Here is a 24,937-nt window from a genome sequence, read left to right on the forward strand (position 1 = left end):
CAACAAGGGGGCTTTAAAGCTGAGATGCAGGAGAGGAAGCAGAAATCTGTCAAGCCTGTTGGGCAAATGATAAACATTAGCAGGTTTTTGTTGGGTTGGGTTGGGGGGGGGGGTTGAAGGGGGAACTACAGAAGCCGTGCAAAAAAAAAAAAAAGAGGGGGGTGAGGAACAATAGTGTGTGTGCTTTTTTGGGCTGTGTACATTAAAATAACAAAAGGGGGAAGGAGAGGGCAAAGGTTCTGAATAAATAAATCAGCTCATCATCTGATCTTCAGCTGACGGCTAGCTGCAAACATGGTTGAAGTCCCGTTGCCTCCACACCACCCATCACCCCAGAAGGATGGAGGGGTGTTTTCTAATACAGTGACCTCCGTTGAACTCTTAGAATGTTCTCCATCTCGTGCAGAGGTCTACCAGCTTTTTTTTTTTTTTAAAGAAATGAAATGAAAACATGAAGGGTTGGCCAGAGGGTGGAGAACCCATGCAGTTCGCAGAACCGACAATGGCACCGGACAAAAATAATCCATGACTTATTGGCTTTCAGAAGGGTCTCTTGGCATCATCTTTGGTGCATGGTCAGGGGGGGAAGGGGGGCTCTCGTCAGAGCGGAGCGGAAGGGAGCTTTAAAAACAAGAACGAGAGACAGGCAAACAGGAGTGCTGAGAAATAAAATGTATTTCATCAGGTAAAGGTTGCTGGGGGTGGGGGTGCGGGAGGGGAGGGAAACATGCTGGCTGGCTGCATCAGCAGCAGCGAAGATCTTTGCCAGAACAGGAGCTCAGACGCAAAACCATATTATTCTAGTCAGCTTAAACTCTGAAAGCTGGGGGTGGTGGTTTGAAAGGCAGGAAGGCGGGGTGGGGGAGAGAGAAAGAAATGTATTTTTCATCAGCAAGTGTATAATTTATAAACAGCATTAAACAGTTTGTGTTTTCTTTCTCTCTCTCCCCCCCCCCCTTCTCTTGGGTTGGACGGCACTCAAGCCTGCATTAATTTCTGCTCTGGGTACAGTGTGTTCTTGGAGCCGCATCTGCCAGTGATCATAAACTCTCTGGAATGCTGGCAGAACATCCAGACCCTGCCAGCAAGCCGATGACATCACTCTGGGAATAAATTCGGGATGGCGGCCAAAACTCGAGGCGGCGAGAAGGGGAGGGAAGAAAAGGAAGAGAGTGGGGGTTTTTTTAGAGAGACTCTGGAACAACATGAGCACTTCCTTTTCCTCTTGCTCTTTAAAAAGCCCGCTCCTTTGGGTTGCATCCAACTCACTTTTACTCAGAGTAGACCTACTGGAATTAGGGGACCGAAGTCAGCTATGCCTGTTGGCTTCAATGGGTCTGCTCTCAGCATGACGGACATTGAATGGAGGCAAGTTAGAGTAGGTGATGGCCTCCTGTTGTTCGGCTCCAACTCCCACTAGTCCCAGCCAGCGTGGGCAGTGGCCAAGGATGCTAGGAACTGGAGGCCAACTGGAATAGCTCAGTTGGTAGAGCATGAGACTCTTAAGCTCAGGATTGTGAGTTCGAGCCCCATGTTAGATGAAATATTTCTGCATTGCAGGGGATTGGAATAGGCGAGCCTTCCAATTCTGTGAACATCTGGAGGGCCCCAGATCAGCCACTCTGATCTAGAGGGAAAGATTTTTAAAGGTGTCCCTAGAACTAGTTGAAAATAAGTCTTTGAGGGCAACAGTGAAAGGAAGGGAGGGAGAGACCAATGCCAAATGACTCATGTTAAAAGAGGGCTGAGTGGATACCATGGAATATTCATAAACAGTCTCACTGCTTAGGGGGGAAAAGAAAGCACAAGAATATTGACACACCGTGCCGATTCTTTGAATGATGTGGGAAACTTGTTTGACTAAGGGAAGTGGAGTAGAATAGAGGCAAGGCATTGGATATTGTGGGTGGAAAGGGTGCAAGGTGCAGGAGCAGGAAAATGAGAAAGTACGGAGTCCAGTGGCAGGAAGAACAAGAGGCAGGAGGGTGGAGAAGGAAAGAAGGCCAATAAACTCATTCCCCATGAATTCTCCTCATTTCTGAAGCACACAGGCTTTGGTTAAGAAGGTTGTGACTGGGTAGCAAGAAGATAGTCCTGATTATTATTGGAGGGAAGCAAGACTTAGGGTGTTAGATAGGGTTGCATCTGAGGCCTTGCATCAAAATAAGCAGGCTAAGGAGGACTGCTGGTAACTGTTTGGTTGCTGTTCCCCCCATTTAGGTCTTTTTTTGTTATCCAGTGCATTTTGCCACCCCTTGTTCAGCAGCCTCATCTGCACCAGGCTCCCAAATCCACCCGTCTGTCTCCAGCAGGACACTTCTCTATTCTTGTCACACAAGAAGCTGAAGTCGAATAGCTGGCACTGCCTCACCTTCCCTTCATGGAGACATAGACATCAGAGGGAAGGGAAAGGAAGGCACCTTCTCCCTTTCAAGGCTCTCATGAAGAAGGAGGAAGTGGGTGACAAGAGGACAGACCTCCTCCCCCCCCCGGGACCCCCAAATTTCAATTGCACCCAGTATATTGCTCCAACAGTCATGGTGCAAAGGTTGCTTGAAGTTGACTGTTCATATAAACAACAACAGACCCAGAATGAGCTAAAAGGTGAGACTTCTATGGTGAGGGACTTCTCCATTTACTTATGTCATCAGATCAACAGGTACCACAGACACTCAAGGTGCTATATAGATCTATCATAATTTGGGAGGCGTTAAAAAGCATCCTCCACTTTCAAAATGGCATAAGATCTGTGGATCTTTGGGGACGCTGATGGCAACTCACTCATGGTGGCAAGACTTGGGTCATCAGCGTATAACCCAGCTTCAGAGTTTGCCTTTGCAGCCCTGCTCACTGGGAGCAGAAATGCCCTGCCACATTGATGAGGGCATATGACGGGTTGGGAAGATCTGTAGGGAGCATGGATTGCTGCCACTCTCATTCACCTGAAACCCATCCTCAACCCATCTCTGCAATTGCCAAAATAACCTTCGTTGAGGAACCGGAGCAGAGATGGGTATCTTGGGTTCCTTATCCCGGCACACTAGTCTGCTCCTCTCTGCCCAAAGCAAAAGGGTCACATGGGTGAGTTAGGAGGCAGAAGGTGTGGCCAATCTGAGTTGGATCCAAAGTTTGTAGTTACCTCTCAGTGCCTTAGGAACATTCCATTTTTACCATATGCCACTGCCCCATGTGTTCCATGCCTATGTTAACAAATAGGGTTTGTATGCTTTGGATACCTTTAGTTGCAATGGTTGCTATAAACACTGCCATGAGAAAGCACACCCACACAAAACTATAGACAGAAAGGACAATGATGGAGTGGTTTTATTGGAGAGTGGCACTGTGAGTGTTGATGTTTATGCCACTTGGTACAACATTTCGCAACACTGCTTTACAAAGCAGTGCCTTACAAAGGCACCATATGCAAAAATGACATTATTATTATTTCTAAATATTATTCAGCTCATTATCTGCTTTGCACAAGCGTTTCAAGCAAACGTACAAATGCACGATCCAACAGAGGAAAGCAATATAATTAAAAAACAAAGCAGTCAAACCATAACAACAAGCTCACCACTACCTAACATGGGTATCATCAACAAAAAAGAGGAGAGGATAAACAATGGCTGGCAGGAAAAGAAACAACACTGGGAAGAAGAGAACCTATTAGTTTGGCTGTTGTTGCCAGGCGAGCCTCCCTGGGGTGAGCATTGCATAGACAGGAAGCCATCACCAAAAATACCTCTTCATTTTTAGGACTTTGCTTTGGGCATGATCCTCTGGTAGTGGAAGTGGGTGGAAAACACCCCTTGAGAGCATTCTGAACAGCAAGCTACACCAGCCCACTCATAAGATGAAAGGAAATTGAAAGGGAGATAGAAGAATCCACACCTGGGGCCCAGTAGGGATTTTGCTTATGCACCTACATGGTTTAAGAGTGGATTAGAGAAACTGGATCTCTTGCTTTCAAGGGACCTGGTTAGCCACTGCACTGCCCCATCTCTTCTGCTTTCCTAAGATTCACTCAGAAATAATCTGGAAGTGTGTTTCTGATTTACCCTCCTGGTTCCCAATCCGACAAATGATCTGTGGTCAGGTTTCCCTAGATGGATCAGGGTGGGGAGCCATCAGACGAGGGTGTTAGCAGAAATATTGTTTCCTCTTTGCATTATCGTCCCCTTTTCCTCCCTTCTCCAACCACATCCCCCCTTTCAGTTCTGCAAAACTGTGTTGCTAAGATCACATTCACTGCCAATCTGATTTGGGGAAGATTTCTTGGCTCTAAAACCATGACGACTGAAACCTAGGGATGAACCCAAACCATCACATTATCCCAGATAAAACTATCAGGTTGCTTCTCCACCGCACACCCACAATCCTAGTGAAAGGCAGGGTGGATAAAAATCAAATATTTTATATATATATATATATATATATATATATATATATATATATATATATATATATATATGATTTTTAAAATTTAAATTGCATTTTTAAAATAAAATGCTTTTGTAGGAAAAATCTTTCTAAAGATAGCTTTCTATTTAAGTTACATTATACTCAAAAGGACATTCATTAGGAAATAATGATTTGTTTTAAGTTTTTCATGTGTGCTAAAACTCAGGGTCCCCCCCCCCAAATGTTTAACCACATCAGCTAACAAACATGGATACATATGCTATAATGTTACTGTTTTAGTTCAGGGATGTCCAACCAGTAGGTTGTGATCTACCGGTAGATCCCTAGCTGATCCTGTTAGATCGCGGGATCGTTATCAAGTACAAAAAGTTATTGGGGGGGGAAGCTTAGAAACTCTGTGCAATCCTCCCCCCAAAATGGCTCAACAACTCTGGGAAATCCACCCAACCCACACACGCTCCTCCTCCCTCCAATGACAATGGGTAGATCACTGCCAGTTTTTTTTTATATACTGGGAGTAGATCACAGTATCATGTGAGTTGGACGTGCCTGTTTAGTTAAATAAATTATTTAAATTGTTATTAAGGAAATTATTTTTTTTCTCCTTCCAATAAAGTACAGCAGAAAAGTTCTCCAAATATAAACGGTTAACTTATTAAACCTCCCAATAATTTCATAATTATCGGTCTATGTATTTTAATAGTATAGCCAAATCTTGTAATTTTTGATATAACTGTAAAAAAACCACTCTGAAAATTTATTATTCCAAAAATGAAACCTTCCTCTGGTTGCAAATATTAAAATTATACCAGCAAGAATTAGTCTTTCTGCAAATAAATAAATAAAGTCTTACTGACTAGTGATTTCAATCGTGATTTCAATCGTGATTTCAATCAACTTGATTTAAATCAAATCCACCCTGGTCAAAGCTGAGGCATTCTTAGGAGCACAGGAAGATGCCTTATATACCACGTCAGGTCCTTGGTACATCAAGCTCAGTATTGCAATATTACAGCTGCCCTCCAGGGTTTCATATGGGAGACAAATCCCAGCTGTACCTGGATATGCCCCACAAGGAATCTCATCACTTTTTCTCTCTTTAGGGCTGGTCCATTTGTGGGTGGCTGCATTTCTGGTGGACAGAGACTCAGAGAGTGGTGAGAAGAGGCCCAGAACAAGGATTTCAGTCCTCCAGTGCACAATACAAAGATACACACATTTCTGATGGCAGCGCAGCAGCCCTGACCTCCATAGGGCACACGGGAACAGGGGCTGCCCTGATCAATCCTGTTATTTAATGCGAGGGTTTATCGTTTGTTAATTGATTTCTTAAAATAAAAAACCCTCTATCATCAGGTATCGCTCGTAAACACTTGATTAGTTAACGCGCATCCAAAGTGAAATTAAAAAACGCCACACACACGCGGCTCTAACTTCAATTAAGCCCGAGGTTTTACAACGATATAGCCAAATACTACAAAACATGTTAAGTGCAGGCAGGGGTGGGAAATGGGACAAACAGCAGATAGGGGGGCTGGCTGGTCCACCTAGGGAGTCAATTTCTAATTAAACAAGTTGTGAATTTATCCGAGAGAAAGAGAGAGAAAGAAACAGGTTTTAAAAAAACAATCCATTGTTCCAGTGTTAAGAGGAGGCCTTCATTCAGTCAAATCAGTGTAAGCTTATCTGGGGATGGAGGGAGAGCAAAAAAAGGAGGGTGGGGGCAGAGAAAGTTGGAATAAAACAGCCCAAGGGGGTGCCGGTAGCTTTCATAAACAACAGCCCTGGAATTTAACGCGGTTGTTTTCGAGCACCAGAGCAGCTCCTCCCTCCCACCCAGGCAGGCAGGCAGGAAAGGGGAAAAAAAAACCTTTCATGATGACAAACTTGGCTCGACGCTCACTGTACATACTGTACCCGCAAAGCAGGCAGCCAGCCAGCCAGCTGCTGGCACTGGGCCAAAACGACAACAACAAACAGAGGCAGCGTGCGCCAGAGAGGAGAGGGAGGGAGGGGAAGGGAAAACACAGCTGAGAGGCAGCAGAGCGCTCTCTCCACACGGGCCGACACCGTGCTGTCCCCACCGCCGGACAGCGCGATGGGACGCTGGGGAATCGCCGGCAGTTTTGGCCAAACCTGGTTTTGCAATCCTTGCATTCGGTGGTTACAGAATATTCACACACACACCACTCTCTCTTGCATGCACACACGAACACAAAACATGAATTCTGCATATCTTGTTTCCTAACATGATCTATTCAGCCAGCCGGCTGCTTGCATGGACTCAAAGGCTGGATTTGGGGTCTGGTTTCAAGGTAATGAGGGGACGCGGGTGGCGCTGTGGGTTAAACCACAGAGCCTAGGACTTGTTGATCAGAAGGTCGGCGGTTTGAATCCCCGTGATGGGGTGAGCTCCTGTTGCTCGGTCCCAGCTCCTGCCAACCTAGCAGTTCAAAAGCACATCAAAGTGCAAGTAGATAAACAGGTACCGCTCCGGTAGGAAGGTAAACGGCGTTTCCGTGTGCTGCTCTGGTTCGCCAGAAGCGACTTAGTCATGCTGGCCACATGACCTGGAAGCTGTACGCTGGCTCCCTTGACCAATAAAGCGAGATGAGCGCCGCAACCCCAGAGTTGGCCACGACTGGACCTAATGGTCAGGGGTCCCTTTACCTTTACTTCAAGGTGATGGGGCTAACCTATAAAGGTCTAAATGTCCCGGGAGTCAAATATCTGAAGCAAGACCCCCTCGCTGGCTGAAAATGTGCAGGGAGTTCCTCCTTGACACTCTGCCATGGGCAGACACGCATTTGAGGTGAGACAAGGAAGGGTCTTATGTTCAGTGGCACCTTGTCCCTGGAAACCCCTCCATCCCTGAAGCGTATCTGCCACTGATGCTCGTTTCAGTACCAGGTAAAGACCTAGTTATTTGGCTGGGCATTTACTGGATGCTAACCCTTCCATGTGGAAGGAAACTGCTTTGCGCTGCAGTTTTTATTTCCAAGTTTTGAAGTTTTAAGGCTTGAACTGTATTTTTTACCTGTTATTTTACCTAAATTGTGTACGGTTTGATTGTTTCACCGGTTTGGAGATTTTGGGAACTGTGATTTGCACTGCACCTCACTTTGAGAACTTACAATGAACGGTGCATTTGCAATGTTTCACATAGATAGATGGTAGATAGAAGATAGATAGATGATAGATGATAGATAGATAGATGATAGATAGATAGATAGATAGATGATAGATAGATAGATAGATAGATAGATAGATAGATAGATGATAGATAGATAGATAGATAGATAGATAGATAGATAGATAGATGATAGATATAGATAGACAGATGATAGATAGATAGAAGATATAGATAGATAGATAGATGATGATGATGATGATGATGATGATGATAGATAAATAGATAGATAGATGATAGATAGATAGATAGATAGATAGATGATAGATAGATAGATAGATAGATAGATAGATAGATAGATAGATAGATAGATAGATGATAGATATAGATAGATAGATAGATAGATAGATAGATAGATAGATAGATGATAGATAGATAGATAGATAGATAGATAGATAGATAGATAGATTTGCATTTGTGCTGAAACCACATACTTCCTCTCCATAATTTTTTGGCCCTGTAAACAGGATATAAAAGTGGACAGCTACATTCCAGTTATTTTCAGAGGTAGGGCTTAATTTCAGGAGGTGCAAATGTCCCCCAATTAACCTCTCCCCAACACAACTGAAATCCCCCCACAATTTATTGTGGCAACTGACATCCCCCATTCTGAAAAATTTCCCAGGGAACACACGGAGCTTCAGCAACCCTGGCATATTTTGTCACCTGTCAGAATTAACCCACCTGACTCCAGGAAAAACTGAAAGAAGGAACAGACTTCTGCCCACCCTCTTATCACCCTCAAACGTAGGTTGAATGTTCTTTTTATACCTACAGAGAAGTTTTCGCTGGGTGGAAATGTGGAGCTCTGCTGGAGGGATGAAGCTTCCCTTGGAATATATTCCTATATTTCCTCAGTGGTAGAGCATCTGCCTTGCACACGGAAGGACTTAGTTTCAATCCCTGGCTTCCAGTATGTTTCTGATCACAATTCAAAGTGTTGGTGCTGACCTTTGAAGTCCTAAACGGCCTCGGCCCAGTATACCTGAAGGAGCATCTCCACCCCCATCGTTCTGCCCGGACACTGAGGTCCAGCTCTGAGGGCCTTCTGGCAGTTCCCTCACTGTGAGAAGCAAAGTTACTGGGAACCAGGCAGAGGGCCTTCTCGGTAGTGGCGCCCAGCCTGTGGAACGCCCTCCCATCAGATGTCAAGGAAACAAACAACTATCTGACTTTTAGAAGACAGCTGAAGGCAGCCCTGTTTAGGAAAGTTTTTAATGTGTGACATTTTAATGTATTTTTAATCTTTGTTGGAAGCCACCCAGAGTGGCTGGGAAGATCCAGCCAGATGGGTGGGGTACAAATAAATTATTATTATTATTATTATTATTATTATTATTATTATTATTATTATTCCTGTAAAGCTGCACAGACCCTTGTCTGAAACCCTGGAGAGCCACTGCCTCTCAGTGGAGAGAGAGCTAGATTGGACCAAGGCATCTCCCTTGCTCCCTCTGTTCTAAGGCTGCAGTTTCCCATCATGCTCAGCTTCTGCCCTTTGACAGCAAAGCAATCAACAACTGAGTTGTTTATAGCACCTTCCAAAACCATTTTTGGTCCATCAAGCCTACCCAGGCATATAATTTTAGCACAGAATTTTGACATGAGAGTTTAATAGTTATAAAGTGTTTTAAAATTACTGGTTTTATTTTATATTTAAAGGGTTGGGTGTTTTTTTTTTACAAAATGTAACCTGCTTTTAAATTAGTGTTTTAAAGGAAGATTTTAGACCGTCTGTTGTGAGCCACTCAGAGGTCTTTTGTTCCAGCAAGCAGTATCTAAATTTTGTTAAATAAATACATGCAAATCTCTGTGAACACCCTGCAACTGTTGCTTCCTTCCCATGATTACAGTGAGGACCAGACTGTAAATAGTCCAGAAGCTAACAACTGGGACATGGTAGGAGAGCCCTATCTGTGTCCAAGGCTAGTGTCAGGAATCAGCGTAACTGGGCAATCGGCAAGGTCCGCACTGCAGCAGTGAGTCCACAACCAGCCTTTGGAGCCCCCAGGCCTTGCTTCTGCTGCTGCCTCTTGCTGCTATCACCTGTTCACCTATCTCTTCTAAGCAAGTGAGCCAGGGGAGAGATACAGAGGGCTCGCCTTCTCCCTTTCTCCCTAGCTGCTGTGTAGCTAGGACTCAAAAATAATATGGTGAATGAATGCACAGCAGTTGGGGGTGAGGAACAAATTTGTGGTGGGCAGGAGTGGGCTCGTTAGCTTTCTGAATTTTAATGAGAAACTACCTAATCTGCCTCCTGCCAACGTAGCAGTTCGAAAGCACATCAAAGTGCAAGTAGATAAACAGGTGGGAAGGTAAACAGCGTTTCCTTGCACTGCTCTGGTTCGCCAGAAGCGGCTTAGTCATGCTGGCCACGTGACCCGGAAGCTGTACGCCGGCTCCCTCGGCCAATAAAGCGAGATGAGTGCCGCAACCCCAGAGTCGGCCATGACTGGACCTAATGGTCAGGGGTCCCTTTACCTTTTACCTAATCTGCACATCTCAAACCAAGAACCAAAACACTGCCATCCTTTGAAATCTACACTTCTCCGAATTTTGCAATGCTGTTTTCCAAGCAAAGAATATGTGCAAAAATGTGTATACGTATTAGAAGAAAGGGGGCATACAATGCATTTGTTTAGGGGAAAATTTCAAAAATGTACATTAGTCAAAACTGCATGTAAAAACATGGTGGGTGGGGTTAGGATCAAGATGCTGATGAATTTTCACGTTGAATTTTATAATGTTAAAAGAAGAATGCCAAATCAATGCAGGAATGTGAAATGCTGATTTTAAGATTAGGATAAACTGAAAAACTGAGAGAAAAAGAATGTGGCAGATTTCTCTCTCTCTGCACAAAGGCTACACCAGGGCATGTGCCTTTGTGTGTGAGGAGGTGAGTCCGTTCAAGAAAGGGTCCCAGTGTGGAGCTCCAAACCTCTGAGCCCCAAAATCATCACACCATCAAAATCATGTGAGAGAGACTCCCAACCAGCCAGCCACAATAGTCAAGGCGGTATGCTGCCATCACTGAGCATGCTTTGTCCTGATTGGACGGTCCCCCCTACCACTTCAGTTCTCTTGCTTAAATACCACCCCCTTTCTGCAAAGCTTGGGACACATAAGCTATGTAAGGAGCACCATTCCGAGAACTGAGTATATGGGATGGTTGTACACTGAGTTCCTCCTGCAAGTAAGTTTAGGACTGAATTAACTTTCAGGGTACCAAGCCTCCCACTTAGCATTCCAGCCCCTCGATAGCCATTTAATTAAGGAGGCTGCATAATTTGAGCCCAATCGTGAGATTCATTACAGGAAGCGAGTGCCTAATTCTGCAACAGTTTTACTAATGCAACTCCAGTGGTTGCGCAGAGAATGCAGCTTTCGCAACACATACACAGAAATGCAGAACGTATTGGTGGAGACAAAGACGGGTGAAATAGGGGGAGCCATGTCTGTCCATCCTGGAAGGATGGAATAGTAATCAGCCACTTGGGATTCAACGTCTGCCGCTCCAGGGCTGTGCTTAAGCACCTGCAGTATCAAGGAGCCAAGGAAAACCATTCAGAACGGCAAGACCTGGCTCTGAGGACCTCTGACAAAGTGTAACCAATTGGTTTTAATGGCTGGGAAATCATTGAGAAATTGTAGTTTGTACTCTTCAACAGGGCAAAGTCTGAAGCGTGGCTCATGGTCTGAATTGGTATGCATTTAAACCAGGAGGTCCCTAACTCCAATGGCAATCATTAGAAGTATGTTTCTGGTGTGTGGAAAACTTTCAGGAGGGAAGGAGACCACAGCTTCTAGAGGCCAAGGAGTTGAACTTCTGCACATCCTTTGTCCTAGCACAATGGCTGCCATTATTTGGTAGCCTGTTGTCAAGTGGACACAAGACCACACTATGGACTAGAAAGCTGTTGGTTCAGTCTTGTGCTGGCCATGTGCGAGCTTTGCCATTTTTCTCTCAACCAAGCCTATTTGCAATACAGAGATAATATTGGCCTAACTTACAAATGTCCAAATCCCAGCAGAGCAGAAAAGACTATTTATGTATGTGACCATAGCTGTCTGGATGTTAATGGCCCAGAGATGGAAAGAAGACAAAGTCCCTACCAGAGAAGAATGGCGGATTAAGTTGATGGACTATGCCAAAATGGCAAAAATGACCAGAAGAATCAGAGATCAGGAAGGCCAACATTTTAATAAGGAATGGGGAAATCACATAATTTATCTCAAAAACCATCGTAAACAACTAAAATCATTAGTAGGATTGGAATAACACTTGTAGTTTAATGTTGAATTTTGGATATAACAGAGGCGAAAAATATTTGGATTATTATAAAAGATGCAGGAGGAAATTGTTAACAAACAGACCTACAAAGGGGAGGAGAGAAGTACAGGAGATTCTTTGGAATCTTGTTTTTATGTTGTTGGATAATTGATTGTAAATTTTTAAACTGCAAAACTATTTTTTTTAAATAATAGTAGTAGTAGTAGTAGTAGTAATAATAGTAGTAGTAGTAGTACTGGCCTAACAGCCCACACAGCAAGCTGCAGACACAAAATAATCTATGCAAAATAAGAAAAGCTGTTCCGTTCTTACAAGTTGGGACCTAACTCAGGCTGGTGACCAGGTATGTGAGTTTTCTGTTATCACACAAGCATCCTCAACAGGCAGACCAGAGCAATATTTCACAGGGATGGAAAGGGAACAAGTTGGGTCACAGGTTAACAGCAAAGAGGGCCAATTGTCAGCAAACAGCTCAGTTTGGTGGCTTTGTAAAACCTTGTTCTACACACACCTGTGATTTGATTCATTCTATGTTCTCCATGGAACACAGAGTGCTCACTGGAAGGACAGATCCTGAAGCTGAGGCTCCAATACTTTGGCTACCTCCTGAGAAGAGAAGACTCCCTGGAAAAGACCCTGATGTTGGGAAAGATGGAGGGCACAAGGAGAAGGGGACGACAGAGGACGAGATGGTTGGATAGTGTTCTCAAAGCTACCAGCATGAGTTCAGTGGCGTAGCGTGGGTTTTCAGCACCCGGGGCAAGGCAAGTAATGTGCGCCCCCTAACCCGTGGATTTTAGCACTCGAGTCTCTTCCGCGCCCCCCCCCCAGATGTTGCGCCAGGTGCGGCAGGCCCCCCCTGCACCCCCCACGCTACGCCACTGCTCCCACCACAAGTCTTCAGGACAGCCATCCGAAGGCTGGTGTGGGGAGAAGGTCTCTCCGCCCCACCGCCCGGCTTCGGAGGAGGTCCGAGGACAGTGGGGAAGACGCGCTGCGCTTCCCCGCTGTCCCGGAGATTCCCCTATGAGCTTTCGTCTTGCGAAGGAAGCCCATAGGGAAATTCGTTTTGCGAAGCGCCTCCAAAACGGAAAACCCTTTCGTCTAGCGGGTTTTCCGTCTTGCGGGGCACCACTGTACCTGAGCTCTATAGTTAGAGACTCACCATTTCCCCAGTTGGCTTGGCCCCCAATTTCTCTTACTATAGAATTTGGGGCTGGTGGTGGAGGAAATCATTATTCTTCCCCCTTGCTACCCCCCCCAAAGCATAAGAGAGGGACTCCCAAGAAGGTGAAGCGGGACTTCACCCCAGGGTATCTCGGAAGCCCTCGAAGAGCGACGCTTCCACCCCCTGGAAACAGCAGGAAGGGAGAGCGCTCTTGTGCCCCGCTCCTGCTTTGAGTGCTTCTCATTGACGCGTCTGCTTGGCCACTCACTCTACATGGGCCCTTGTGGCCTTGATCCAGTAGCCGGGTCCTTCTTTGGAAAGAGCGAGCGCCTCCTAAGCACGTGCAGAGCGCCTCCCTCCGCCCCCGCCACGCGGAGCTCAGCCTGCACGTGGGCAGGCCCTTTGCGTCACGTGCACTTGGCGCGCTGCTCTCTCCAGCTTCCTCCCGGCCGGGCCAGCGGCTCCACCTCTTTTCCTTTGCCTCTTTGAGCCGCTTAATTCCCAGCAAGCAATTAGCAGGCTCGCTCCTCCTCCGCCTCCTCCCGGCTTTGCTGCTGCTGCTGCGCGGCTCTTTTCCTCCACCGATAGCGCGCTGCGCCTTGGAGAGGTTCCCGCTTCCTCGAGGGGGGCCGGCCAAACGCGCCCCCCAAAATGTTGCACCCGGTGCGGCCGGCACCCCTGGCACCCCCCACGCTACGCCACTGCATGAGTTTGACCAAACTGCGGGAGGCAGTGGAAGACAGGAGTGCCTGGTCACAAAGTGTCAAACACAACTAAATGACTAAACAATAACAAACAACAAATGTTCTCCATGATGAAGGGATATGTGAAATTTTAAAATACACATTTCTCCCAACTTTGTCTCTCTTTTGGAACAAGTCCTGCCTCATACACACACACACACACACACCACAGTCACTATTTATAAGGAGGGGGTGACATAACATGAAATGCATTGACATCTATTTTGGACCTAAGTATTCATCTTCTTGTATGCTCTAAACTCAATATGATGGGGATGATGACTATAGAGTTTCAGCATATTCCAATCCTGATTGAGCTAAAATACCATTAACCTGGAAAGTGTATGGGAGGAAGGAATGCCCCCCCCCCATTTTTCCAAACTTACCTGAATGAGCCAATAAGTGCATCCGGAGCCGCAGGCTGTCAAGGAATCTTTTCCCGCACAATTCACACCCATAAGTCTTCATCCCACTGTGCAGTTTCCTACAGAAAGGCAAAAGATGGGTGGAAAGTGAGTCCTCTTGGTATGCTCAGAGATTTTGAGTGCCGGGGTGGAAAGAATTTATTTTTAAACACCAGCCCTTAACCCATGGGGATGTTTCACAAAAGCTACTGTTACTGACAGATTCTCACCAGTTAAGAATCACAGGAAAGATATTATATTTAACTGGGAGGGTTAAGCAGGGGAATTTTTAAACAACCACATAAGCTTGTTGTCATAAAAAAAATATATTCAAGACTTCTCCTGAAGCTTTTATACATACAACCAAATAAGGCTTTAAAAGACATGAGCATACTCACAGACTACAAAAAAACAAAACAAAACCCACCTCTCACACACCTGGGCTGATGTGACGTGTGATAGATGGTTTTTTGTTGTAGCCTTGCTCAACCCAGCCTCAGTTCTGCAGCTGTAAAATGGGCACTTTTAATGACCGGAACGGAATAGCCACAGACAGGTTGATGCTATAATTTGAAACATGTTCCCACCCCACCCCATCACCCCCAATCTACTGATGGACCACCTCTCATGGTGGCTAGTCGGGGCTGCTGAGAGAGGAGTCATAAAGTGCTTTTTACATTTATAAAAAAAATGTGGAAACAACTGGTGAGAAGAAACAGCAATATATGAGTTAAGGAAGGGCAGAAATGCCAACAGAATGATTGGAAGCGGGGAGGGTAGGGGGTGAAGAGGAAAAGGTACTTAATCAACATCCTGGGAGATTTATTTTCCTGCTTCCATCTCTACTCCTAACCCAGGGCTGTGAATCTAGACACTTCCCAAGACAGGTGATGAAAGGCACCCATCCATGGCCTTTCTGGTTGGGAGCGTGCACTGTCTCTTTTATAAAACAGCTGCTCATGGAAGAGTGAACTGGTGAAGTTCTTGAGCCATTGGTCTCGCGGCCCAAATGATATTTAGCAGGCTGAGCTATATATGTCAAGATGGGGCAGTAGCAGGATTGATCCCAAAAAGACAGAGGAAGAAATAGTTGCCCAACTTCTATCGGTTTTAAATTCCCATCACTGAAATTCGTCTACATCCCTATGACAAAGACACATGGAGGAAACAGCTACCAAATCACAGCTAAGCTACAGACTGTATGGAGTATCACCCCCCTGTCAATCAAATCCCTTCCCCAAACAGGCTCAAAGCGGCATGAACTATGAGAAAAGCAGCTGCCTAGGGGCACATCCCAGACACTCGATGGGGGTACAAAGCAAAGCAGGTGAGGGATGTGGTTTATATAGGGGGTGTGGTCTAGAGAGAGTCCCAAGAGCAGATTTGGGAGGTCACCAGGTCTGGGGTTCCTCAGCCCTGCACTAAAAGTCCCACACAGTTTTTCTCCACATTTTAACAGTGGAGAGGGTCACTACAACCAGAGGGAGGGGAATGTTGCCACAGAATAACACTGCCTAAATGTAAATGTGCTTTGCAGCATGCAGCAGTGAAAGGAAGACTGAACCAGTTTAGTTGCATAGTGCAGAATATAATGGGGGGCACAACCTGATCCCACATTTTTGCACCGGGGGGATTAACCACTTCAAACCAAGATGGTTTTGACCCTGAAATGGATTGATCGGTCTTCTGCATATAAAACAATCAAATAGGTTGAAGCTCTTTGATGGCCCATCCACTGCCAATAGGTGTGCAAGTTAAATGCTAAAATGCTCATGTTTAAGCAGTCCTCAGCTGAAATGCCCTCACACTCACCTGCAAAATATGCCCCTCTGTTCACAGGTGGCAAAACTAGGAGACACAGTTGTCCATCTCCAAAAAGTTTTCTGCAACCTTTTTGCACCCTCCCTTTGGTGGCAATGGAAGTGCCTCATTTAATTTCCCTAACTCCCACTTCTTTGCACTTATACTTGCTACTTCCAGTGGCAATGGTGGTGCCTTCCAGAAGCCATGATGCAGTGTGATTCGAAGAGTGCCCCAGGGAGAGGGAGAGAATGGAAGCCTGCTCTTGGTTTTCCCCTACTTTGGCAGGCCAGAGACCTCTGGGTGCAAGGGAGACCTCCAGTGCTACTGGCTGGCACAGCTCACAGTTTCCCCAGCCATTCTGGACGGCTCCCAATCAAGTGTTAAAACAATACAGCATTAAATATTAAAAACTTCCCTAAACAGGGCTGCCTTCAGATGTCTTTTAAAGATAAGATAGCTGCTTATTTCCTTCACATCTGAAGGGAGGGCATTCCACAGGGTGGGGGCCACTACCGAGAAGGCCCTCTGTCTGGTTCCCTGTAACCTCACTGAGGGAACTGCCAGAAGGCCCTCAGCACTGGATCTCAGTGTCCGGGCTGAACGATGGGGATGGAGATGCTCCTTCAGGTATGCAGGAGCGAGGATCTAAACTACCTCACTTTTGAACCCTGTGCCCCATTTTGGCTGGATACCAGGTAGAGAATTCCATCAGAAATGGGAATTGCAGCAGAAATTGCCACAATTTGCATGGTCATCTGAAGTCAGAAATGGAAATCACACAAGGAAATATGAGCAGTGGTCATATTCATCTTGTTGAGTTTGCAAATCTTCCATAAATAATTACATTATTTTCTGCATTGTTTCTGATGCTTCCCTTCCATTGAAATCAGTTACACACAGGCAACTCCCATTTTAGCTGCGACCGATATGTGTGTGACTGCACACACACACACGCACAGGACCAAACCTGGAAATGACCCAGAAACTTCATAAAGACATCACCAAAACGTCACTAAAAGAGTGGAACAGGGATGGAGCGGGGGCGGAATAGAGTGTTTGCAGGCTTTTCCAATGGATTCTGATTTCACACAATTTCACATAAGCGCGCAATGACCAGGAACACAACCCCCACACAAACAGGGCGTTGCCTGTAATTAATTATTTTTGTTTTAACCATGATGGACAGTGAGACAAATAATGCAATCTTTTGTGGAAGACAAATTGTGGTGGAACGGAAACAGCGCTGATTGCAACAAAGTCTGGGTGGACAGAAATCGCTGCCTTCTTACACTGGGACTAGGCGCAAGCATATCATTTTGGAGAAGACACAGCATCACGCCACCTTTTCAGAGCCGCATGAGAGCCCACGAGGGCCGAATGTGCTGTTCTGAAGAGCCCCTTTCCATACCGAAGGACACATGAGTGTTAGAAGAGAACCACAATCCCAGTAGAGTGTTTGCAGGCTCCTCTTCCTTGCTCCCTCCCACTGCCCCAAGCAAGGCATTTGAACAGGGTGTCAGAAATGACAAAAGAACGCATTAATCTTACTACACCCAACAGCTCACCTACAGATCTACATGGCAATCAAACTCAGTGTCCCAACCCTTCCATTGGTTACATAACCAAGTCTTTGTTTTTTAGTTTTTTTAAAAAATAACAGTGCTTTGGCTTTCGGCAAGTCATTTATTTGAAATATCTCTATCAACAAATTTCAGCAGGAACAAAAGTTTTCCATTTGGCACCTGCTTATAGCATGATGTTATCGTAGCCAATCTCATACAGTCTCTTTCAGCAAGGTCTTTAAAGCACTTTATCTCTCAGGCTCCTGGTAGCGAAATATGATTGAAATGTTCTATTTATGCTCAGTGGATTAAGGCTATTTTATTGCCACACACATAAAAAAAAGGAAAGCCCTTGCAGATGTAAGCAAGGTATTATAGCCATCCACGCTGTTAAGATCTGAAAGAGAAAGATCAATAGACAAGTCGACCATTTTCACTAAAGTTGTGCTTTTAATAAAGAAGGAATGGAAGGGGTGAGAGACCCACGAAAACACATTCAAAGTATGTGGGTATTGATTCCCAATTATACACTCCCAAAACGGCACAGTCCAGAAAAATTATCTGCACTTTTTAATATTTGACATCTGACTGACATCATAAATTCCTAATCTCTTGTGCATCCTGAATAAGTAAATAAACGTCCCTCTAAGCAAAGTAAAGCCACAACGTGGTGCAGAAGGGATTATGGAGGGAGACACACACCGTGGAAATCTCCTTCTGCTTCAAGAGAAACCAAGTGAACCTCCTGGGGAGGTTTGTGCCACAGGTTAATACGAATGCACAGGTGAAGACAATTCCGCTGGACTGGTGCTGAACAGGCTGACACAAATAAATCAGCCCCAAACTAGCAAGCCACCCATCTACAAGCTTTGCCTGCCATTGTTCTAGCAGTTGGAAATTTGGGAGTCTTTTTCCTAAACAGCACAGCAGATTGCTATAGCTTGCACATGTCCCACTCTTAAAGGGGGAGAGTCAGAAAGGTATGTTTTTATGAAGCCCATCATACATGTATATTTATCAAGCAAAGCTCGAGGAGTAATACTACTAATCATTTAAGACTCCAACTTCTTATAACCCTTCATATCAAAGTCAACCAATGGGGAAGGGCCATAGAATCAGGGGAAGAACATATGCTTTGCATGCAGAAGGTACTGGGTTCAAATGGCATCATCTCCAGGTACACCTGGGGGATGTACCCTGGAGAGCTGCTGCCAGTCAGTGTAGACAATACTGAGCTAGGTGGACCAATGGTCTGACTCAGCATAAGGCCATATGGTAACTGAAGATGGTTGAGGCTTCTACTGAATTTCGGTATCCTGGTTTTGTGAATGTGATCCCATGTGACCAGACTGCGCACAGCTGAGCATATCCTGGGTCAAGGGGGCCATGCTAGAAAACAGCTACTGACTTATCGAATCATTCAGAGAGTCCACACACAAAAAGAGCCAAGTCATGTGAGCTAAGTGGTCTTCATTCAGGTTCTGAATACTGTCACCAACCACCTCCTACAGTGGCCTCTATCTTCCCTCAACTGCCCCCACAGGGGCAGAGGGGAGGGGAGAAGAAGCAGTAATATTGATATTATCCATTCTACTGTAACATTATATATATCACAAGAAGATCAAACCTATCCATTCCTAAGGAAATCAGCCCTGAGTGCTCACTGGAAGGACAGATCCTGAAGCTGCGGCTCCAATACTTTGGCCACCTCATGAGAAGAGAAGACTCCCTGGAAAAGACCCTGATGCTGGGAAAGATGGAGGGCACAAGGAGAAGGGGACAACGGAGGATGAGATGGTTGGACAGTGTTCTTGGGCCAAACTGCAGGAGGCAGTGGTGACAGGAGTGCCTGGCGTGCTCTGGTCCATGGGGTCACGAAGAGTTGGACACAACTAAACAACTAAATAATAATAACAACAACAACCCACAGCTTTAGTTACACCTGAAATATAATTATGAAGCGAGAGGCAATGCCTACAGTTGAATACATCAGTGATACATCCTTTTTCTATGCAGGTGTCAATTGTATGCAGAAGGTCTCAGGTATGAAACCTAGAATCTCTTCTCACAGGTAGAAGGGCTGGGAAAGTCTTCTACCTGATACCACAGACCAGTTGCCAAGATACAAAGCCAATACCATAGGCCTTGTTTGCCAAGGCGACAAACCTGGACAAGGAACAACCCAGGAACCTAGTCCTTCAAGCAGCTAAAAATTGGACAGTGGTGCTCATGAAAGTTCGCCTTTCCTCACTCTCCCTGTGGAGCCAATGCCAACGAATTTGTGGTGGACTGTTGGCTCCAAGGAACTGGATGGACTTTACTTCAACACTGGGAATATTTAAGTAAGCCAAAGCCCCAATTATAGACGGTGGCTGGAGATCTTGCAAAGACAACCTACTCAGGAGAGAAGTTATCTCCGAACAACAAGCATGAAGCTCTTTAAACTATTGAGGAAGACCGGAGTTTGTGGGGGGAGAGAATTGCTGCACTCCTGCCTTCCGCAAAGGCCACTGGAAAGAACAAACAATCAGACGCTGGACTGGAAAGCAGGGGGCCTCTCGCAAGCAGTAGGTAATTAAAAAGGCCTGTAAAATCTCCTGCAAAAAAAAGCAGCACTTCAAAGAGACCGTAATTCCAGCACTGACCAGTCAGGACTGTGTGGTGTAAAAATTATGAGTTTTCCCAATGGGGTGCTTTGTGTGAAAAGGCAAAGGGGATTGGTGGCAAGTGATTCGGCACCACTCGGGGAGAATTTTATGTTTGTGTGTGTACAAAGGGTGTGCGCGGGCATTTGTCAACGCAGGCCGAATCCACCCGCACACAGGAACAGCAGGGGGGCCGGAGAGGAGAAAGGCTCACACACAAGGCCACACTGCTCACTCGGGCCTTTGTTCCAGCCAAGCCAGAGCAACTGCTGTTGCTTGGGCGCTGCTGCGGCAGCAGTTGTTAACCCAGGACGGAGGGACATGGAACGTAAGGGCTGCCTGGTTAGGTCAGGCCTACAGAGGCTTCCCACATGGAGTGGCTAACCTCCTGGAAACCCACAAGCAGGACTGAAAAGCAACACACATTTTTCACTCCCCAAAGGCATGTGCCACCACCCCAAGGCAGATTTCTCATATATCTCATATAACTATAGAGTTGGAAGGGACCCTGAGGATCTCCTAGTCCAACTCCCTACAATGCAGGAATTTGCAGAGGTCCCTTGCGGGGATCGAACCCGTAACCTCGGCGTTATCAGCACCACGCTCTAACCAACTGAGCTATGCACCAGGCATGGGAATCTAACTTCCATGGACTTCTTTAGGAATGGAAGAAACTTCCACCTTCAATTACTCTGATGTGATGTTCTTTTCACCAATATATGCATTTGGGGGCACATCTTCACCTAATACACTCACTTTTGTACACATTTTTCAGGGGGTGGCAGACCTGTCCATTTCTGAAGCAACCACCAATACATTTCACTGAGTGACCTGAAGTTCTAGCATTACACAAGAGGGTCACTGGTGATGAGACACCTGATTTGCCTGCAGAAAGTTCCATCCCTGGCAGAATCTCCAAATAGGGATGGGGATGTCCCCTGTCTGAAACTGTTCCAGATTGATGCCAGTCAGTGTGGACAATCCAGAGCTTAGAGGGACAGATGGTCTGACGCAGTATAAGTCAGATTCTCATGTTCCTAACTTAAAAAAGAAAACAGGGGTTGACAACTTCTGGAGTAGCTTTCCTGGGTTTCACGTAGGAGACAATCCCAGTCCGACCTGGAGATGTTCAGAAATTGAACCTGGAAACCAACTGCATGTTAAGCAGATGCTCTTCCAGTGAGCTTCGGTCCTTCTTAAATTCCAAATAAAAATACTACTACTATATAATGCCCCTCTTAAAATGGGGGGGGGGAGACAGAGAGAGAGAGAGAGAGAGAGAGGGAGAGAGAGAGAGAGAGAGAGAGAGGGAGGGAGAAGAGAAAGAGAAAAGGGGATCACTGGGGATACTCCTGAAATACCTGAAATTCCAGCCTTTAATGAAGAGGGTTTATAGATACAGTGGTACCTCGGGTTACATACATACATTTCAGGTTACATACGCTTCAGGTTACAGACTCCGCTAACCCAGAAATAGTACCTTGGATTAAGAACTTTGCTTAAGGATGAGAACAGAAATTGTGCTCCAGCAGCGCAGCGGCAGCAGGAGGCCCCATTAGCTAAAGTGGTGCTTCAGGTTAAGAACAGTTTCAGGTTAAGAACAGACCTCAGGAACGAATTAAGTACTTAACCCGAGGTACCACTGTATAACCTTTTTTCTCTCCTTTGGATAATTTATGCTGCATTTGTTCTTAGAACCTGTTGGATGTACTATGGACAATGCAGATTATGAATGCAACTATACAAAGGTCACTTCCCCACGGCCACCTGTTTGCAAGCCAGAGTCAAAGCATTCTCTATTTTTGCTTGAGACAAACCCCCAAAGCAAAACATTTCCCATCCAGTAAGTGTCAGAGTCACGGGCAATTTCTAAGACGAGTCAACTTTGTCCATCACACAGGAAGTGTGAGCTCTTGCTGCCTTCTCAATCCTGTGTCAGAATAGTGGTGGCTTTCCCCATTTGTGCAAAAATGTGTTTATTTACATATTTATGAGCCACACTTTTATGGGAAATGTAGCAGTGTACAACATGAACATTAATACTACTACTACAACAAGAGCAGTGTTGCTAAAAGCTTCAAGGGAACGTCAATAAAACTGGCTGGTTACAAAAAGTGGCCTGTCTGAATGGTCCAGTTTTTGAAAGAAAGCTGATGCAAATCTTTGGTGAAGTTCCCAGTCTAGAAGTGGGCCCCAGTTTGCTGCTGGCCTTTAAAACCATAATTCCTTGCATCGGCGAAACAAACTGAGACTAGCCGACTTTGCAGGCCCCAAGAAATCAGAAGGTAGCACCTCAGAATTTTTAGTGCTGTGCAATAGATGTTGGTGGCACCTGGAAAGCTAAAATCACCCCTGATCAGTCTTTCTAGGTTCCTGGCCTATTACTTTGGCCAATGAAAATTGAACATTCATTTGTCCCACTTTATTGACCTTTCTTTCCAAGGAGATATACCAACCATCTCGTTTTCTTTGGTGTTTCTTTTCTCTTAGGGATGGGTGAATTTCTGGGGGTTTTTTTGTTTTCTCCTTTTCCCACTCTTGAGTTCTCCACATTTTCACATAATTTTGTACAATATTATTGTTTTTAAGTCCTCATGAAAATTCCATCAGCATTTTGGGGAAAATTTCTCTCTTAATATACACATTTCTGTATGCAATTTTACCAAATACACACATTTTTCCATACCTGATTTCCCCTAATATTTACATTTCCCACCTAATAAAATGCATCCTGCATGTTATTTTCAATAATATATGCAATTTAATGCACAGATCCCCCTGGTATGTGCATTATTGTACAACACTTGGCTGCAGAGCTGCAATGCAAAATTGGAACAGTGCAAAATTCAAGGGATGTTCACATTTCGGGTTCACATAGTGTTTCCTAAAAGTTTGAATTAGTTAGATTGGTCTTTACATGTGAATTGAGTCAAATTTCTCCTCCCATCTCTGTTTTCTGTACACTGCCCTGTGGGGCCCTTGTTAGGGTTGAAAGCCAGTTTGTAAAACTAGTTTTTATTTTTATAAATGCATACAATGGGTGACAACTTTTAACCCACTGTAAACCAAACAGTACTTGTTTGCAGCCCAATACTCCTGCTTTTTTTTTTTAAAGCTGCACATAAAAACACCTTTTATAGTATATTTATTTAACAAGCTCCCCCTCCGACCCCCCCTCCTTTCTCCCCTTTTCTTGTTTAATGAGGAAGAAAAGGGTGCTTTGCTCCAAAGGGGGAAGGGCATAAAACTCTGAGTTGGCATTCAGAAGGGCCTGAGAGTTTGCACAAAGATTCTCTTCCTCCAGGCAGACTCGGCAAAACCAAAAGAAGTACAGATTTTAGGACATTTGATTTTTTTATTTTAAACGAAAGTATGTGTATAATTCTGCTCCAACTCCTCAAACAGACTGAATACAATGGTTAGGAAATTTGACAGAAAACTATTCCCGGTCATTTATTGCCTTAATACGCACCTTTGTCCAACAGGCAGTTTTGACAAGAGCAATAAATTCCAAATTTATGTCAACAGAGCATATGTTGAACACCTCATTTCTGAGCTAAAGCGGCATGCCGCCCCATAAATCACCGTTCTGTTTGAAATGAAAGTAGATTACAGGCCTGGGTTATTGAGCAGTTAGAGCTACAGTCATATAAATCAGAACTTTTAACTCTGGGCGATCCGTCGCGCAATTAACTAAAGGGTGCTTTGTCATTTCAGGGCTCGAGCACAGGCTTCGTGAGGTGCATAGAGCTACTGGGGAGGGGATGGGGTGTTAAGGAGGGAGGGGGGAGTTTATTTGGCAACTGACAGATTTGGTGCACCATCGTTATACTAAATACCTGTCGGACTAGTTAATTTTACAGCCAACTGACTAATCCTTTCCAACATTTGCCGCTAAACGCAGATGGGGGCAGCGGGGGGGCAGACTTGCCACCTCTGCGCTTAGGATCCTAAGTAGTTGCTTGGGGAATCTAACACGGCAGCTGCAATCCAAAGTGTGCGCCTCTTGAGCTTTCCAACGCAAGGGATCCTATCTATTCCTTCACCTCTCACAATTTTTGGTCACAACTGAAGGGCGATTACTGCCATTGCTACTACGCCCACCTTCCTCTTGTGGTTTAGACACTGCAAAGACTAGAAGGTTACATCCAACGTGACAAAAGCAACTCAACTGCTGCAACGTTTTCTCTCCATAAACTCCAGAAACTTTCATTTGTGAAGGTTGCTTAAAAATATCATACCAGAGAGCTTCAACTTTCTGAGCGAAAGATGCCAGGGTTCCTAGAAAGGGGAACTGACTATTGGATCAGTTCGATGTGCATAGTCAAGCAGCAAACCCCAACCTCCATCAAGTCCAGCCAGCATGGTCATATTAAGTGAGCCTGGTGGGAGCTGTATTGCAAAACCCGAGTGTAATGTGTATGGGTTGCTCGTGCGTAAGTTGCCGCCTTTCCAGGCTTTGTTGCCTTGCTAAACCTTTCAGTCTGGACAGCCCTTCACTTCGTGGCTGCCTCAGTCGCTAGCAGAATCCATCAGTGGGCGTTTCTTAAATCTTTTCCAACATAAAAGTTGTTTGACACCCAGTCTCCTCCTACTCTCTCTGCGCGGAAGTCTTCTGCGCAGGGTGGGCATGGGTAGCGGAAGACCCGTGCTCTCCCCGCTGGTGTCCAGTGAAGAGTCCTGGAGCCCTCTCGCCGATTCCCCCATCA

The 24,937-nt window shown here is 45.3% G+C and overlaps 1 protein-coding gene and 1 long non-coding RNA gene across 4 annotated transcripts in view; one reads left to right on the plus strand and one right to left on the minus strand.

The window, feature by feature from the left end:
- Positions 1-24,937, minus strand: part of ZBTB16 (zinc finger and BTB domain containing 16) — a 190,682-nt gene that overhangs the window by 92,443 nt on the left and 73,302 nt on the right. For all 3 annotated transcript variants that reach the window (XM_082200425.1, XM_082200426.1, XM_082200424.1), the window contains exon 3: positions 14,201-14,298. In XM_082200425.1, the coding sequence (XP_082056551.1) occupies positions 14,201-14,298 (98 nt within the window). The remainder of the gene's footprint in view (positions 1-14,200; positions 14,299-24,937) is intronic.
- LOC309519780 lies at positions 647-6,036 on the plus strand. The gene is made up of 3 exons (XR_014214016.1): positions 647-685; positions 2,221-2,604; positions 5,526-6,036. It is a non-coding gene; the product is annotated as an uncharacterized lncRNA (long non-coding RNA).

This window comes from Podarcis vaucheri, assembly GCF_965113315.1.
Source record: "Podarcis vaucheri genome assembly, chromosome: 15".
NCBI classification, from domain to species: Eukaryota; Metazoa; Chordata; class Lepidosauria; order Squamata; family Lacertidae; genus Podarcis; species Podarcis vaucheri.